This window comes from Barbatula barbatula (assembly GCF_947034865.1).
Source record: "Barbatula barbatula genome assembly, chromosome: 10".
Taxonomy (NCBI): domain Eukaryota; kingdom Metazoa; phylum Chordata; class Actinopteri; order Cypriniformes; family Nemacheilidae; genus Barbatula; species Barbatula barbatula.
The window spans coordinates 2,541,904-2,560,053 of NC_136773.1; the positions used below are offsets into that span (position 1 = coordinate 2,541,904).

The 18,150-nt window shown below is 43.2% G+C and overlaps 1 protein-coding gene across 2 annotated transcripts; it reads right to left on the minus strand.

The window, feature by feature from the left end:
* Window positions 1–197: 197 nt before the first annotated feature.
* On the minus strand, window positions 198–16,843 carry bicra (BRD4 interacting chromatin remodeling complex associated protein). 2 transcript variants are annotated; one of them, XM_079466516.1, is made up of 14 exons: window positions 16,727–16,843; window positions 15,232–15,277; window positions 15,055–15,100; window positions 12,256–14,271; window positions 11,918–12,106; window positions 7,779–8,396; window positions 7,059–7,263; window positions 6,900–6,976; window positions 6,163–6,291; window positions 6,012–6,061; window positions 5,530–5,678; window positions 5,321–5,415; window positions 5,056–5,161; window positions 198–2,825 (listed from the first exon to the last, which is right to left on the minus strand). In XM_079466516.1, the coding sequence occupies exons 2-14, from the start codon at window positions 15,270–15,272 to the stop codon at window positions 1,195–1,197; spliced, it is 5,352 nt and encodes a 1,783-aa protein (XP_079322642.1). In that variant the 5' UTR covers window positions 15,273–15,277; window positions 16,727–16,843; the 3' UTR covers window positions 198–1,194. The 2 variants fall into 2 exon arrangements, with proteins under 2 accessions (XP_079322642.1, XP_079322643.1); XM_079466517.1 differs by lacking the exon at window positions 11,918–12,106 and having other exon boundaries at window positions 16,727–16,758.
* Window positions 16,844–18,150: the final 1,307 nt, after the last annotated feature.

The following is an 18,150-nucleotide window of genomic DNA, read 5'->3' on the forward strand; positions in this document are numbered from 1 at the left end:
CAGACAGTGTGCCACAGGGCAACACGTTCTATGCTTATAATTTAGCTTTTGTTGATTTGCGAGATCTGTTTGCACATCAGATGTTCACATGACTGCATGAAAGAACAATTTTCACAGACCCGCATCCGAGTTCACTATTAAATGCTGCCACCTATTGGCCATTGAGAGCCTCATACAATCAGAGAAAACAAGCATTTCATAAAAGCAAGGTTTAATTTACAGTTTTACTAAATGTACAGTTTTTAAAAAGTGTCATTATACACAATAAATACAATACAAAATTAATCTGTAGTACTATACTTCAATTCTTACAGTTCTATTTTCTTTTTCTCTTTACATTATTATTGTTCTTTTGTTCCATGTCATTGCTTTCGCTGTGTTTGCTTCTGGGCGGTCCGAAGTGAAATCCTTCAGTGATTCTGTCTTCAGTATGTGTTTGTATGAGCATTTGAACACACGTCTACAAAACAATCGGAGGGAAAGAGAAATTGTCTGTGGCTTTAAACCTGGTTTACAGGCAATATTGCAACATGATTAAAGTCCCAACAACTCTGAGCTGTGATCGTGTTTGATTTGTAAATGTGCTCTTGATAATGGAATGCATTCAGCTCAACAGATTCTCTACAGTTCTGGTGTTCATTTCTGTATTAACATAAAGTGTTGACCGAGACCAGAATTCATATTGGGGAGAGCGCAAAATGATTGTAATGCGTTATTGTTCTTGCAGGGTTCTCAAATAAACGATTACATCATGGAGACCGTTCTATAACTATAACTACAACTGATAAATTGGTCTGTCCAAAAAGAAAACTTGCTTTCCAAAAAGCTGCTTTATATGCCAAATTTCTGCAGTCTGTTCATAAGTTCACAGGAACTAAAAAAGCACATTATTTATTAAATGACTGGTCATATATTTGTGACTCTCACAAAAAAATGGTGAAACTGAAGGTGTAGGAGCAGTCCCGGTATAACATTCAGAAAAAAACTAAGAGGGACCAAATTTCGAACCCAAGTGCACTTTATCCTTTACACTTAAAGGGCCATATGTAAACCAAAAGAACACATTTCATCAGCACAAACCACAGACAAAGAAAGCAAACACAGCTTAACATGGAAAAAAGTCTCGGTTTTCTTTCCCTTTCCATTGACCTTCTGCTTTTTCAGTCTTTCAGTCAATTTCCACCACAGGGCCTGTTATCTACTGTGCGTCTGTGAAACCAATTTCCCGTTTTGTCCTCTTCCCTGTGGATGCTGGGACATTGGGGTCGAAGAGGGCTGAGACGATAGGGGGGGTCTGTAGGAGGGGTGGGTTTGGTGCTGGTTGGGCAGGTTGGCCCCGTGAACCCTCCCTAACGTCCCTCGCCCGGATCCTCCGTGGCCGGGAGGGCCCTGTTGGAGGTTCAGTATACTGTCTATGGCACACTGCAGGTGCTCATTGAGCGAGTCGTCAGGCGGCGGGCTGCCGCTGGAAAAACTTGCGTTGTCCATGTCTGGAGAGTCTGATTTACAGCGTTTGGCAGGAAGTGATGAGTCTCTTGTGCAGGAAGACTCTCCTAAAGAAGGCGGTCCGGGAGCGTGCTGATCCCTCCTGAAAGCACCCCTTCCTCCATCCCTGTTTTTACCCCCTATGCCTTTTAATCGACCCGTGCCACCGGCGTCCTCCATCTCGTCCTCTTTGTCCGAGGAACCCGGGTGGTCCTGGTACGCATTTTTGATACCGCGGTAAAGAACATCCTCTACTGCTGCGAGGCCTTGTGATTCGGCGTGTGTGTGGGATCGCCCATGTCCACCTTGCCTCTCTAGTTTCACACTGGCTATCACAGTCCGTTCGGGTTGAGGAGACGAGCTTTGCGGTTTAGGGGAGGAGGTAAGAGGTCCAGCTGGTGTAAAAGGCAACGTATCTCCGCCTCCTGGCACGCCGGGCCTGTGACGAGGACTGATGTTCTCACGGTACGTCTTTCGGAGCGGGAGCCGGCACGTGGTCAGCGGAGGAGTGGCCGTGGACGCTGGATTGCGTTTGACTCCGCCTACCTCGTGGTGTTCTAGAGTGCCATTCATTGGGGCCGTAGACGTGGAAGGGGACGATGTAGACCAGGAGAAAGAAGAGGAGGGCGGTGCTCCGCTAGAGGAAGTTGCGCTACTGGAGGCGGAGCCTTTTTGTGCGGTTACTGTAGTGACAGTGGATGAGGGGGTGGGGTAGGAAGCCGGGGGTGGAGTTCTAATGACAGTGGTGGTTGTGGTTACAGGTGGCTTGACTTTTTGAGGTGGCTCGGGGATCGGCGGTTGTGGCGTGAGCTGGGATTGGGAGTGGACCGGATCTAGGGCGGTGTTGTGAACAACTTTACTGAATCCCGCCTCCTGTTTGATCTTGAGCTTCAAACCTATTCGCCGACGCGCCTCGTAGGTCTTGATAGGCGGCTTGCTGGTTCGTTGGGGAAGCGTGACATCGTCGTCATCGTCGGCAGCTGCAGGTCGAGAGGAGGACAAAGTGCGGCTGAAGGAGGCACTCGGTGTTACCGGCTCCGCAGAGGGCCGGACCACAGGAGCAGGCGTAGGGGTGGAACTGGTGGACCAGGATACAGATGCGCTCCCTCCGCCTTGCTTTATCACCAGTTTAGTGGGAGGGAAGGGTGCAGAGGCAGAAGCAGGAGTAGGGGCAGATGCAGGAGTAGGGGCACAGGCAGCAACAGGAGTTGGGGCAGGGGTAATAGCTGCAACAGGTGGAGTTCCAACTGCCGGTGGTGCGGTTCTTACAGAGCTCAGCTCTACCTTTATAGGCCTGACTGCACTGCTGTCCAGCAAACAGGAATTAGCCACGAATTCTTCTGCAAAGAGGGAGAAAAAAGGTGATTAAACAGCAAAGGTCCCCTGGACATCCTTTTGCTAGGGCATTTCTTCACAGTGCAAAAATCTTTTGATCTGGCTATCGCAAAGGTTGCATTTAAAGGGGGCATTTAATGTAAATCCGACTTTTTCCATGTTTAACTGCTATAATCAGGTCTCTGGTGCATCTGCCAACTCACAAAACTTGAAAAATAGCGACACAGTAACTTTGTTTATGTGAGCTTATCTCTGCAAGCCTGTGAGAAAACAAGCCGTTTATATTTCGCTCCCTTTCTAATGTATGTAGCCGTTCTTATTATAATATTACCGCCCCTTTTTCTGAACGTGTCCAACCATGGTTCTGCCACCATTTTTGTTTTAGCAAGCAACATACATGAATTAGTTCCGACCCCATGGCAAAAGCAAGCAGAGCACGCTAACTGTTCTGTTGTTGGCCACACAGACCAACACAGAACACTGTTCAAACCCTCACAGGAGACAAGAGAGCAATGGATTTATTTAGTTTACAATGAAAATCCTCCAGACTTAATGAGGCAAAGCAGCAAAAAAAAGACGTAGCGGTATTTTTTAAGTAAGACCTCAGGGACCTGCTGTGGCAACTTAAAAGTAGATTAAATGTACTTTTGTGACACGTCAATGTGACACGTTTGTCAGTTCACTCATAGAAAGCAATGTGTGTGGCATGTAAACATGGACGGGATTGTCCTGTGTAACGTTACTTTCACTTAGAGAAAACACGATGCGTTTGTCTTGTGTACCTTCACTTATAGAAAGCAGTGTGTGTGGTTTAACAAGCGCACGGGTTTGTCATGGGTACTTTGACTTATAGAAAGCCGTGTGTATGTAAATCGAGACCGGTTTGTAGTGCGTTCTTCCACATATAGATAACGTGACACGTTTGTTAAGAGTCAGTTCGCTTATAAACATACCTGTCAACACCCCCATTTCTCCCGCCACCCTCCCGTGTTGTTCATTTACCCCGTGAAACACCGGGATGCAATTGCGGGTCTCCCGAAAAGTGGTCAAGACCAGACCAACAGGGACCGGCCTTTTTACTTATAGAAAACAATGTGTTTGGTGTTCAAAGACAAGACATAGTAGTTTCTCATTCGCTTTATGTGACCCTTCCTTCTTGGGTAACTGTTAGGATGCTTTCACTGATAGAAGGCAGTGTGTTTGGTTTGTAAATACGCGATCGGTTTGTAATGTTTGCTTTTGCATATAGAAAACATGACGCCTATGTTAGGAGTCTGTTCGCTTATAGAAAACAATGTGTTTGGTGTTTAAAGATGAGACAGTGTGACCGTTCTTACAGCCCTGGCTGCGTTTTCTGCTGAAAAGGGTCAGAGACTAGCAGCTCATTTGCACTTAAAGAGACAAACCAAACAGCACGTTTCTCCTCACATGCAAAACTGGGCATCTAGAGCATGGTATAATAAAAGACCTGTTTTGTATTTTAAGCTGAAACTTAACGGACACATTCTGTGGACGATTTATATTACATTTATAAGTAGGAAGAATAAAAGTAGGAAAATAAAATCTCTCCTTTAAGTTTCATGCGCAGCTTGTTCATGAAGCACGGCTCTGTGATCAGCGTGAAATGCTGAAAGCACGGCGCGTTGGAGTCGCTTAAAGCAACACTTGTCAAACATCATCATTATAAATATACTTTATTATCATGAAAATGCCTGAGGTATTGACAAACAGTGGAAGAAAGATGACAGCTGCAGATAGAAAGACTGCATTGCCTGGTTAAATGTGTGGTAGGCCTATTTCTTCTATGGCGCATTGGAGTTTCCTTGCGAGAGCGTCCTCTGGCGTTCAGATGCAGCTGCATTGAACTATACTTCACTGAGTTTGCGCATTAAAAAAATAGTAGCCAAACCGCCATATCACATGCATTTTTTTAAATGAACTGTGCAGCCCTAATACAAAATAGACCCAAGACAAAAATATGAAAACTTTTCACTATGAAAATAAAAACAGACCACTTGTGGTTTAAGTAACATGTCTATTAGCTTTTGCACCATCTATAAGCAAGTGTACCCATAGCAAGCACGCCAGAAAAGATAAATGTGTTGAAGAAAACAAAACAAGAATGCCCCCCCCTGCCTTTATATGTGTCCCACCCAGACTTCCTTCTTAAATATATGGCAACTGGATAAAAGAAAAGACACATGAAACATACTTTCTGTAATATTTGATCATTACCTGGTTTCTCCTTGGCCAGAACCCTGTCCTGACTCAAAGCGACCTTCTCCTCTTGAATGAACATGCGGTCAATCATAACCATCTCTGCAGAGGGACCCAGCCTCTGCTCCAAAACAAGAAGCACATAGGATACCTGTAAGTCCACTGCGAGCTCAGATATGATACGACAATAGCAACACCAGCATTATGGGTTGACATCCTAAGGAAAAATGTATATCCCCAATTGCAGTTTAGACACACGAGTGACATGTTTTATAAATGATACCTTTGACTCCTCGAAGAGCAAGTGACGATATTTATCCAGCATCGCTTGTGTGCGCTTCAAGAGTTGATTTGAGACGCTTTCAAATTCATCATCCACTGCACAGATCAGAACAGAGGAAGAGTTACATAGTCAGACTTGACGCATGCGTCACAACTAAGCACCACAGACAGTGCCATATAACCTGGTGATGCATAGGTATCCGTGATTACCTTTGCGGTAATCTTCTGATGATGAAGCCATGCCTTGGTACAGGTGGTACGGCAGGAGTCGATGAAGTGTGTCCTCAAACGTGTGGAAAGGCGAGCTGTAGTCAGGATGCAGCACTGAGCCCTGTTGTTTTCGCAGCTGTTCCAGCATCCTACAAACAGACACATGAGTACGGTGTAAGAACATCTCTCACATTTCAACACGACTGTAAATGCTTTTAAACATTGCGCATATACTTGATGTTTGATAGGCATGTGTGAAAATGTTACATGGCGTGTGAATGACAGTTTTTCAATGTCAATGACAACACAAGCAAGAATTGAATAAGTGTAACATTATTAACGTGGAATCTGAAATGAGAAGACTGCAGCTAAAATTTGTGTTGAGAACTAAGGCAGACAACTTGATCAATTAAAGATTCCACATTTAGTTTTGCTTTCCTGACGCACATGTAAACATCAGAGAGTAGAGCATGTTTTACTACCTGGCTTCTTTGCTTGGTTCCATACCAAAGGGCCTTTTTAACGTTGATGTCTGTGAGTAGACAACAAATATTAAAAAGATTAAACATAAACATGAAACCACGGGGTTTATTGTACTTATCTAATATTGTGTAATGTGGTTTTAAACTCTACCTGTGTTTGTACAGGAGCAGGTGGGGGAGGTGCAGGCATCTGAGACAATCCCGTGCCCAAAACCTGAATCTGCAAACCCGTTTTACCCAGAGCGAGTCCACCAACTGAACTTATGACACCTGACTTGGCCTGCAAATTTGACCATCACAAGAGTCAGAACAGACTCAGAATAGAGTCAGAATTTAGTTCTCATAGTTTGGCAGATACCGTGATGTATCGTTATAGAATTGCAAAACAATATATTGATTATCGTGGTTTCGTCACATCATGATATTATCAGTATCGTGAGCATGTATCTGAGTCTGTATTGTATCGTGAGTTACCCTGTGATTCCCAACCCTACAATATATCCTGACAATCAAATTTGTGCTCTGTACATAGAAAATGTCAAGAAATGTCACCAGTCTGATATTCAATATTAATAGTTATTTTACGAATTAATAACATTCTGAAAGTTAATTAATTTCATCTTCAGAATTGTTATTATCAGATATCTTTGAATAATCGGTGTAAACTTTTGCCCTGGGCTATTTTTAGAACTTTTGTTATTATTCTTTGGTGTGAACTTTATGTTAAGATTTCTTACGTGAAAGAACTTGCTCAGGGCAGGACTAAATTGAAAATAAACCTTCATTTTTAAATTTCGGAATTTCTAAACTTTTTCCCACATTTTCAGCTTTTTCCAGATTCTGCAGGGCGTGTGTAAACCTTTGAGCAGCACTGTATATTTCCCTCACCTGAGCGGCCTGCATGAGGTTTGGAGTAGTGATTCCTTGGTTCGCCGAAGCAGAAAATACTTGCGTGTCATTTGCACCTAAGGTAAGAATAACACACTTTCAGCACGTTTTTATTTTCATATTATCAACATCTACATGTTCAAAATATGCGGCGCCCACCTGTAGTAGAGGACTTGACAAGCACGGATTTCTGCTGCAGAAGTGATGTGACAGGAGGTTGGATGGTGCCGCTGGCCGTGGATGTTGCGGTCTGGATTGAGGCCTGATCAGGCAGTTTATTGAACTGGTTTGTGGCCTGTTGTTGAGACGCTTGGGTTTGAGCCTGAACCTGCTGCTTAGCCTGGAGGAGAATGTTTTGCTGGACCTGGTTAAATAAGAAGCACATAGACAATAGTTGTTTGGAAAATCTTGAATAATGTTAAGATGGACTAAGAAGAAAAAATCGAAAAAACAATTAATAGTTTTTTTATTCGGTCGATATGATGTCGATCATCTCAAAAGCCAAAATCAATTTAGCTTAAATGATAAATGTCTTCCATAATGTTGCTACAGAATATTGTATGTATACAGTGCACGGTATGCAAAATTTACAAAGCACAATATTGTATCCCACAACGAACTGAGCTTGATTTCCAGTGTAACTAACCAGAAAGAATTGCAGTCTTGACTTTTTACGTCTGTATTCAGTCAACTGAGCTGCTAAATTACGCAAATCATTTTTCCACCCAGATTAAAATCTCAAAAGTGTGCACACGATTTTGGGAAAATATCTAATTTATATTGCGATTCTGCTTCTTTGCGACAATATTTAACTTCCAATAGACAGAACAACTTGACAGATCATGACTAGCGTGGACACTAAAGGTGACACCATCATACCTGGTGAAGCTTTTCCAAAAGCTGCTTCTGTTGTGGAGAAGGTTGTGCGATTGATGACATGGTCTGCAGCTGCGCGCTGACCAGCTGTAAATGATGCTGCTGTTCTGCGGTCAGCCCAGGCACCACAGTCACCTGCTGTTTCAGCGCTGTGCCCGAGGACACGTTGACGGCCGGCTGGAATTGGAACTGCGCAGGAAGCGGCTGTTGAGGCTTCGGGGAGCAGGAGGAAGGAGGTACGTCTGGCTGCAGGGTGGCGGGCTGAGGAAGAACTTGCGGTTGAAGCTGCACTTGAATCTGCTGAGGTTGCTGCTGCTGCGGCGGTGGAGGTGCCGGCTGGTGTGCTTGCGGAGAACCTCCGATCTGATTTTGTATAATGAAAAGCGGAGGCAGAGAAGAAGGGGTGCACGAGCGTGAGGGAGTCTGAGCTTGAGTCTGGGGCTGAGAGGGAGGACGAGACTGATGGTGAGGAGACTGGATCTGATGCCCAAGTGTCAGGGGAGACACCTGGGCGGGTTGAGGGCTGTCGGAGAGGGTGGGTGTCGGTGTAGGGGTGACCACTGTTCGAGACGGGGAGGCGCTTTGGATCTTTATAGTATGTGGATGTGCTGCTGATGGAACCTTGACGTGGGAAGAGCGAAGGCAAAATTGTTAGATGATGCGTATGAAGAATAATTTGTGGACATAAACTGTATTTTTAGGGATGCACTGAAATCTATACCAAACTTGAAAAAAAAAAAATCATTATGAATACGAACCCTTTGAACCCTTTAATATGAAAGATGTTAAATTTGACAGCTTCTCTTCTGGTTATCACAGAGACATTTAAACATCTTAAAAAGATTAACAACTTGTAATCTTGACAGATTTGGCACAAAATCAACTTCAAAAACGCTGTGCACAGGAACAAAAAGGGAAGTCTACAAAATAAATCAGAGTTTTTGAAGAGTATCTGGATTTGTTATTTTCTTTTAAGGCTTGTCAGGGCTGTGTGAATTGGGGAAAATATTGAATTGCGTTTTATGTTTTGACAGACGATTTGAGATTGAAATTTTCAAAATCAAGCTTCAGCTCAATATTGTCAATAGTGTGAAGCACAGTATGGGTATAGTTTATAGTTTTTTTGTTTTGGGCATTATTCTAACAGGAGTTACTGCCAGCCAGAATACATCACATCAATAGCATCCAAATATCAGTGTACATTATTATAGTTTCCATTAAAACAAATACCCTTAAATCCATAAAGTTCTCTACGGTGTTTCATATTGAAGTATTTGAGATTTTAAAAACAAGTAGAAAATGTCTTTAATGTTTCATTTCATCCAAGTGAAATAAACAAAACCATTGGATAGAATTTACATTTGTTTGAAACATGGAGCCAGGTGTGAGTTGACACAGGGTGCACGCAGCTTAAGGTTAACCTCATTCCAAACCCGCAACATCACTTACAAACACAATCCTGTATTTATAACCAAAAAACGTTTATTAGTAAATGGGGGTGTCCCCGATGTGAGAATTTACATCGTCGAATCAGAATTGACACGTCTTGCTTACGGTCTGTTGATAGTCGAATCATACGTGTGTGTGCACCAGGTGGTTAAGAGTACAGCGCAAAGACCATCACAACATTGATGCACCAAATAACAATCATGCATTAATTAACAGAATTTGTTTAGAACAGAACATATCTTTATAAATATAAATAAGAAATTATAATAAATAAGCCAGAATAAAGTCACAATGTGCAAATTTAAAGTGTTTAGGATCTGAAAGAATTGAATCAGGCTACTCCTATCGAAGCATCGAATCTTCGACTATATGGTGTCACCCCTAGTAGTAAACCAACAGACACACAGATCAGATGCAAAAGTAATGAAACTTCTGAAAAGCTGATCACATGATTTTAGATTTTCATGTCCATATTATAAACTATTATACAAGTTAATTTAACGATTAATCACATCCAGAATAAAATTTTACATAATGTCAGTGTACTGTGCACATTCAATTTGTATTTATAACACATACATACTCTCACATGCATATATTTAAGAAAATGTAATATAAACATTATTAATAATTAGTAAATATCAATGAATACATCAAAATATTTCCTTGTATGTATATATATATATATATATATACACACACACACGTGTGTTTTTTTGTGTTCTGTTTATTTTTATACACACAAAATGAATATGCCTGGTACACAGACAAATTATGTAAACAAACTTTTAATCTGGATGCGATTAATTGTTTGACAGCCCTAATTTAAAAGCATGACATTCCAACAGAATGTTTGATAGTAGAGCTGCACAATTGATAGTTAAAAGATTGCTATCTCGATTCAAACATCAACACAATCTCATTAATGAAAATCAACTTTCACCTTCGACTAAATTCATTACGCTTTAATCTGTGTTCGTGCTGCAGCTGAAGCAGAGAAATCATCATTAGCTATGAAACAACGTCACAAACTAGTTATTTCAACCACACACTATCATTATTTCTGTCAAATGATCACAGAAGTACTGGGATTAAAACAGAGTTGCCAACTCGCACAATCCTGTCCAGAAATAGTCAGGTAAATTGCTAGAACCTGTCCAGTAGCTCAGTGGTAAGCGCATAGCACAAGCAATGCCAAGGTTGTGGGTTCGATCCCCGGGGATTGCATATACTTAGAATGAAAAATGTATATGACAATGCAATGCAAGTCGCTTTGTGATGTGTTGTTCAGTTTATAAATGAAGTTGCATCAATGCAATTAAAGTAGAAGTTTGTATGGTATATTTGTTGTAAAAAGAAAATCTCACTAAAGTTTCTGTAGGCTAACCATGAAATATGTAATAATTTTGAAGCAAGATATTACATATCTAAATTAGCTATTTTTGAACCTTACAGAACCAACTTTTAAAAGTCATTCAGCCGTTAAAAGAATCGCATTCTCTATTTGAAACAAAGATTCATGATTCTCAATTTTTCCAGAATCGTGCAGCTCCATTTGATAGTTGCCCTGTTTGTATAATAAATGAAGGTTCAGATACAGGATTTGCCCATAGTTTTTCCATTTCAGTGCATCGCTAAAATGTTCATTTAAAAATGTTCAATCACACCAGTAAAGAAAATGCAATAAACAGCAACAAGCAACAATAAACAAATATAAGCAGGATAATAGAAAAGGGGACGAAATCGGATAGGAACATACATTTTATTCCCAACTTTTAAAATCAAGATGAATGAAACCTTAGCAAGCTGAAATAGATCTCTATAGCGTACTAAAAAAATAAAAGCTGTACAAGACAATCAACTAAAACAGAACAGAAACCCCCGGGATCTGGTGGAAAGGACAGCATCTTAGCAAAGAACATCTTTGTGAAATATGTTCACAGCGAACAGATAAAGGAACTAAACTAAATTTGCTAAGAGAGATAAAGGTAAATCAGGGCAGCGAGCGAGTGATCAAAATCAAATCTTTGACAGTGATCTTAAAGGTAATTCATTTGATTTATCATGGAGGTGCAGGGAGATTGTGTGGGAGGGGGGACTGATCGAGGTTAAAATCTGCAGTTATAGTAAGTGAGGGGAACAGAAGTGTAAATGTTACGATGGATAGATATGTGAATGGAACAAAGAGGACAGAAGAAAAAATATAATGCGACAGCTCGGTCACTCCATGCTCATGGAAAAATGCATGAGGATGATGCAAATGCAACCAAACAGTCTCCTGAGCTTCCTCCTCATTGCATTTAACTGTTTTGAAGAGCAACATCTGGACTGTTATTCACACAACGACACTTCCTAATGAGTGTCAATATAATTTGGCAGGCTTTCTTCTCGAATACTCATGCAACTTAACAATATAATACAAATCTGAGACGATATCATGCAAAACAACAATGGATAAATATATCAATTAAAATCCATATGAGCAGTGGAGTAACGCAGGAAAGGTGTCAACACAAAAAAGCAAACAAGACTAGATCTGATGATACAGGCAAAGTGATAAAACGATCGACAGGACTCGAGCAATGAGAAGGGTGGCAGAGACAAGGAGATAAAGGGAGTTTTGCTGGGAGACAGTGGTCAGCAGTGGCAGCAACAGGTGGGTGGGGCTAAATACAGAGCTTAAGCTCATCTACCTTGTTAACCACTGTCGCCATGTGGGCGGGGCCAAGAAGGGAGGGGCTGGGACTCTGCCTCTGCCGAGTCTCAGCTAACAGGTTGTCATTGCCTGAAGGGGCGGGACCAGAACTGCTGCCGCTGACGATAACAGATGCAGGTACACCTACAGCGGCAGGTGGCTCTTTTCCTGCTTGGTGCTGTTGCTCCTAACATGAGTACATTTATAAATTCAGGGATGGGAGTAAAACAACTGGTCAGAGGTCAGCTTGGTGAGCAAACGATGTTATGCTAATTTATTGGCTAAAGCACGTATTTAGCAAACAGCGGATTAGACTTAAAGAAAGCACATACTAACCTGCTGCAGGAACATCTGAAGAGACTCCTGGCTCAGGATCATACTGGAACCGGACGACGTGAACAACACCTTTCCTGGGCTGTGTTGGGCTTGAGGACCCAACCCCATCATTGATGGTGCGGATGTGGCCATCGTTGGCGATGGAGATGAGGAGGAGGGAACAGAGGCAGCTATGGAAACCGCTGGGGTTGACTGAACCGTGAGGATTGAATGCTGGGGTTGAGCCTGCGCAGCCTGGACAGCCGGGTCTGTGGTGCCGCCCAGCACCGTGATACCCTCCCCGGGCTGGCACGGTGCCATGGCTGTCATTCCACTGCTACTATTACTCGGAATGCCACCGGACTGCTGCAACGTCTGTAAGCTGACAGCAGGACTGAGACTCTCGACAGAAAGGGAATTCTGTATAGGCATGCCTTGGATGACTGTTTGCATGTGACCCGTTACAGGATGGGCTTGTGTCTGCGTTTGGGCTAATGACACCGGCATTTGGAACAACGTGGGCTGACCCATCTGACCGGGTTGCAGATGAATGTGTCCGGAGAGGATATGAGCAGCACCGGGATGACCCTGTGAGGCCAACACCTGACTCAGGTTGATGTTCTGATTGGCTGTCAAGATCTGATTAGCAATTATCTGCCCTCCGGGTCCCTGACTGGTAATGATGTGACCACTGGGATGCTGGGTCAGGATTTGACCTCCAGCCTGAAGCCCCGGTAAGAGAAACTGGTTTTGGCCCTGCAGGACTGTTTGGGAGGGAATAACGATGCTGCCCTGTTGGTTTAGCAGGTGAACACTGAGTGGTTTTCCTGATTGTTGGGGGCCCTGTTGCTTAAAGAGGGCTTGAGAAAACTGGGTTCCCTGCGACGTAGCCTGCGTGCTCAAGACTACATTTGAGGCAGGCTTCCCAGTGAGGAAAGTTACATTCTGACCGGCGGAAACTGGGATTTGCTGCACCCCGAGGGCTTTATTAGCATCGTTTGGCAAGGAGTGAGGGGGTGGAAGTTGTTGCTGTTGCTTGAAGATTTTGGGTTGGATGGCACCTCCTTGCGGAGGTTTGGGCTGTATTGGTGTTGGCGTTCGCTGGATGATGACATTCTGCATGATTTGGCCTTGCGGCTGGGTCTGAGACCCGATTCCTGCACTCAAAGACGCGTTACCAAAACCTACAATACCACCGGCGGTGGCCATCGTGTTTCCGCTGCTGTTTGTGTGTGTATTACTTAAACACACAGCTGGCCCATTTAAGGCAGGGGAACCTATTGTCGGCTTGCCCCCTTGAATTAACAGTCCACCTCCTGACCCCATAACGGAGCTTCCAAGTCCAGCCTGCGTTCCAGCGTTTGCTGCCTCAGGCCCTGGATGATGCAATTGGTAGCCACCCATAGTTTTCGTCAAGATCTGCTGCCCAGATTGGTTTATTGTCATTACAGTGGGTTGGCCAACAACTTGAATCTGTCCTATGCCCAACTGTCCAGACTGACTGCCGTTCGGTAAGGCCTGAAGGCTTGAAATAGGCTGAAGGGTTACATTTCCAAGCCCAACTTGCTGTACAAACGGTTGGACACTGATGGCCTTGTTCATGACCTGGGGTTGAAGCTGCAGGCCTGGATGTGACAGGACTGAGCCGAGCATGTCTGAGGTGGCATTAGAGGGTGCATTTGGGGTGCCTTGGCTGGGGAAAATCTGAGTGGCACCTCCAATACCCACCCCAGACAGGCTGGCATCGGGTAGGGGTTGGACTACTTGCGTGAGACCAGTTAAGCCAAAGGAACTGAGATCGAGCTCAGCTTCTGCCTCTTGAAGGCTCTGCTCTGTGATGTTTGCCTCGGCCAGACTCTGTTGCAAAATGTCACAGGGCTCATGGTTCGTCCCGATACCATTGCTGCCGTTGTCTCCTCCCGGCGATCCCCCCAGGATGTCATCGTCCTCCAGAAAGTCCAAATCGACGCTGACTCTGGGGAGGCCTGGCTCATTTGTCGACAGCTGAGCCTGTGGTTGGACCTCAGGAACATGGCCCTGGAAGAGACAGAGAGATCAATGTTAGTACATTGACGTGGCAGTACATTCTGAATGGAGGAGGAATCAAATGGAAGTGATGAGATTGACATGGCAGGCCTCGGGCACAATCCGGCCCTGTGATTGTTGTAGAAGCAGATCCGTTGCAGAATGCACCTGATATGGATGGCAGGGCTGAAGAGCATGTGCTACAAAAAAAGGATGGAGACAGGGGGTTGGGGGAAATTACTCACCCCAGTGCTGGAGAAGAACGAGCTGGACGGGTCACTTGAGCCATCCAAAAGGTCATCAGTGTCCAACTACAGACAGACATACCCAGGATAGGACAAGCAGAAATCACCACAGCACACAGACAGGCGTGTGAAAGGGACAGGCAGCAGATGCAAAGGAGGTAAAAAGTCAGACAAAGCAAGGGAAGAGCAACGTGAGGACAGTGCAACAATCAACCAGGAAAAAATGCAGGCATACACAAGTTAAAAGGACAAGCATACAGCGTAGAAAACAAGAGTCAAAAGACAGGAAACATTAGATTAGTCAATGTCAAATATGTGAATTAACCAAAGAGGAAAAATCAAGACTGAAATTAAAAGGAGTAATTTAGTTGCAAGGAAAGGATTAATAAGCTGAATAACCGTCTTGGGTCAGAAATGTGAGGAAAAATTATTGTTTCGCATGTGTGCTGTGTTATTCTGCGATGTGCCTGGGTTCGGCATTCGGCTGTCTCCACCAGCACAATAAAAACTTAACCAAATACAAAATCTGACTTTCACTTTCAGTACTCACTTGTGTTTCTGATCCATGAAGAAAATCGTTGAGTGCTTGTGGGTCACTGTAAAAACAAGAAAACTTTATTTAGCCGGGTCTAAGACTACAACAAACCATACTTTAAAATATCCATATGAATGTACAATAGTTAACATTATTGTTGAGGTAACGGTGTTAGAAAAGCAATGCACATACCAAATTACATCTAGCAAGCACCTGCCATCTTCATCATCCATGTCAACTGTAAACAAAAAGTTTGCAAACATTAGCCAAAGAAACATTTATTTATTTTTTCAACTCGGCCAAACATCTCGAAGACCCGTCACAGACATCTTGCATTATGTAAAGAGTTTACTGTTATATTTGAAACATTAGCTGTAACATAAATGAGAAAAGATTAAAGGAGTAGATCACCGTCAAAATGAAAATTCTGTCATTATTTCTTGTCATTTCAAAACTGTATGACTTTCTTCCGTAGATCGCTAAAGAAGATATTTTGAAGAATTTACTGTATATAAAACATTTTGACCGTTTCAGAGACACATCCCAAACCAACACTCCAGTTTTGTTGTTTTGATAAATGAAATAAAAACATCTCCTGCATATTAAATGTAGAAACAAGCCAACATTTAAAAAAATGTAAAGCCATTTGTGCCTTAACAGGAGTGAGAGAAGCGACAGTGTTCACCTCACAAACACAAGCAGCTGAACTTTCGTGCACCGTCTCTGTGGCGCGAGAGAGGTGAGCGACAAAAAGCGCGCGCATCCCCTCAAATTCTCACAGACAGAAAAACGACAAACTAGCACTTACGGGCAAATATCGCGATTTATCGACCCACAAACAGCTCTTCTCGCAAACCGCGATGACTTTGGTGAGTCATACGCTGTCTTGGTCATAAAGTCTCACCCAAAACAATCCAAACCACAGATTGAAAACGAGGTAGGCGGGGACGCCACTAATGTTTGTTGGGGGGGAAATAAACACCGCAGATCGCACGGTCAATCATTTACACATATTTAAAGCTTCTGCGCAACAGGATATATTTTTAAAGTGTCGAGAGCATCTTACATTCAAAGACCACCGGAGACCGTAAAGACACTCGGAACCTCCAGGATACGGCGACTGTACGTTATTTTTGCGATACTGTATTAACTCACTCGACATTTTCACCGGTGCACTGCGATGCATTTTATTTGCGACTCTTTAAAAAGGTTTAACCGCACTTGTGGCCTTTATCGTCGCCGTTAACGAGCTTTTGATGCCCGATCTGCTGCAGACTCAATTAGCCGTGGCTAACTAGCTTCCTAGCTGTTATTTCTGCGTTTACAGACGCAATACGAGCATATCTGACAATAACTGATTGTCGACACGTAGTATTTCTGACCGACGTATTAGTAGAGACAGCGCGCGCAAACACTGAATCTCAGGTGTTTGGTCTCCCAATAGACGCAAATGCGTAGCCTATCTTTATCCCTGCTAAATATGAGAGTTTATGTTGGAATACTCTTGGACCAGGGGTATGCTTGGGAATTCGCTGTAAAATCAACCTATTCGCCGGCATATGCAGCGGCCCGGCTGTAATAAGCGGGCAGAGATGAGGTATGTGAACGGCATGCAACACGCGAATGTTGCAGCGATGCGATAGTTATTGAGAATTATAGAGAAATTGCTACATTGTAACAAACTCACCCGAGACGATAGAGGTGCAGGCGGCGCGGGGTCTCCAGTACGGCCCTGCACGGGCTCCGCGTCAGGACCCGAGCACAGCGCTCCGAAGCAGGAAACAGAGGCCCGACGCGTTTGCCTGATAAATAAAGAACAACACCTTGACGTTATTGCTGCATAATGCTTGTACTGTACATCGGGACGATGTGGATTAATGTGGTACATTTGCTCGAATATTAAGAAAATATAACAATTCATCCTGTTTCACAAATGTTACAATGACAGAATATAGATGGCGTGAGTCAAGGGGAGACTTTTTACATTACTGATACATTATAAACAAGGCTACAGGGAGCGTTCGCCATTGTCGTGTCTTATGGCTTTATCTGCTTTTGTGCCCAAGCGGGGATTTGTTTTTAAATGAAGAAAACAATGACTTTAAACAACGCGTATGAAACGAAAAACACGCCAGCTTTTGTTTACTCGGATTGCTCACTTCCACCTATACACGTGTAAAAGCAAGAAGCATTTTTTTCAACAGCAGCGACACACATTTAACTTTGAAAAGGGTTTCCCTCCAGCAATAAAAATCAGGCGCATATCTGCGCAGCTTCACCTTGGGTCCGGGTTTTTTTTCTATGACAAAGGAGTCTGTTTTGATAAAACACAGTTAGCCGTGATTGGCCGTCTTTTTTAAACATCACAAATGGGGGTGGCGCGACGTTAGGCACAGTATAGTGGAGGATTGGCTTCTTTGTAATAAAGGCTAAATTAACCATTTGCCCCTCACAAAAACGCATCTTTATGAAGTATGTATAAGGGGCGTGGTCTTGTATCTTGTTTACCCCCCTTGATTGGTCGCACTTGAAGTTGTGCTTGACTCTTGCATAAAGTAGGGTGTGGCTTGGACCTTTTCGGTCGTCCCATAGCTTTAAAATCACTGCTGGTGTGACAGAAATAACGCGATGACTAGATTGTCATAAGCCACCACCGCCGCCCACTCGTTCCTCTTTGTCCCCCTTTAACTGCGCATGTCAGAGACGTCTACGTTCGGCCATGACATAACCAACGGGATCAGAATGAAGCTAAATCATTTTCTTTCTCTGACATTAATAATTTATTGCAAATATTTACACTGTAGGAAATACAAATTTACAGCCTACCTTTGCTTGTTCCAACAACAGCCGCTAATGCGGCGCTCCCTTCGTTCTGTGTCCAACAGAGGGCGCCGATGCGTCATTTTGTGTACTTAAATTTATGTTTATATCATAACCCCCTTAAAGTGTACGAGTGGTCACGATCTTTGTAGTAATTTATTTTATAAGTAAATAAATGAACGTAAGCCTGTATCTTAAATTTCACAATTAAAATATAAACAATGGAAGCTGTTTCAGGCTAGTCTCAGTAGTCTACGTTTGAATAACGCGCACCCAAATAAAATAAAAGAC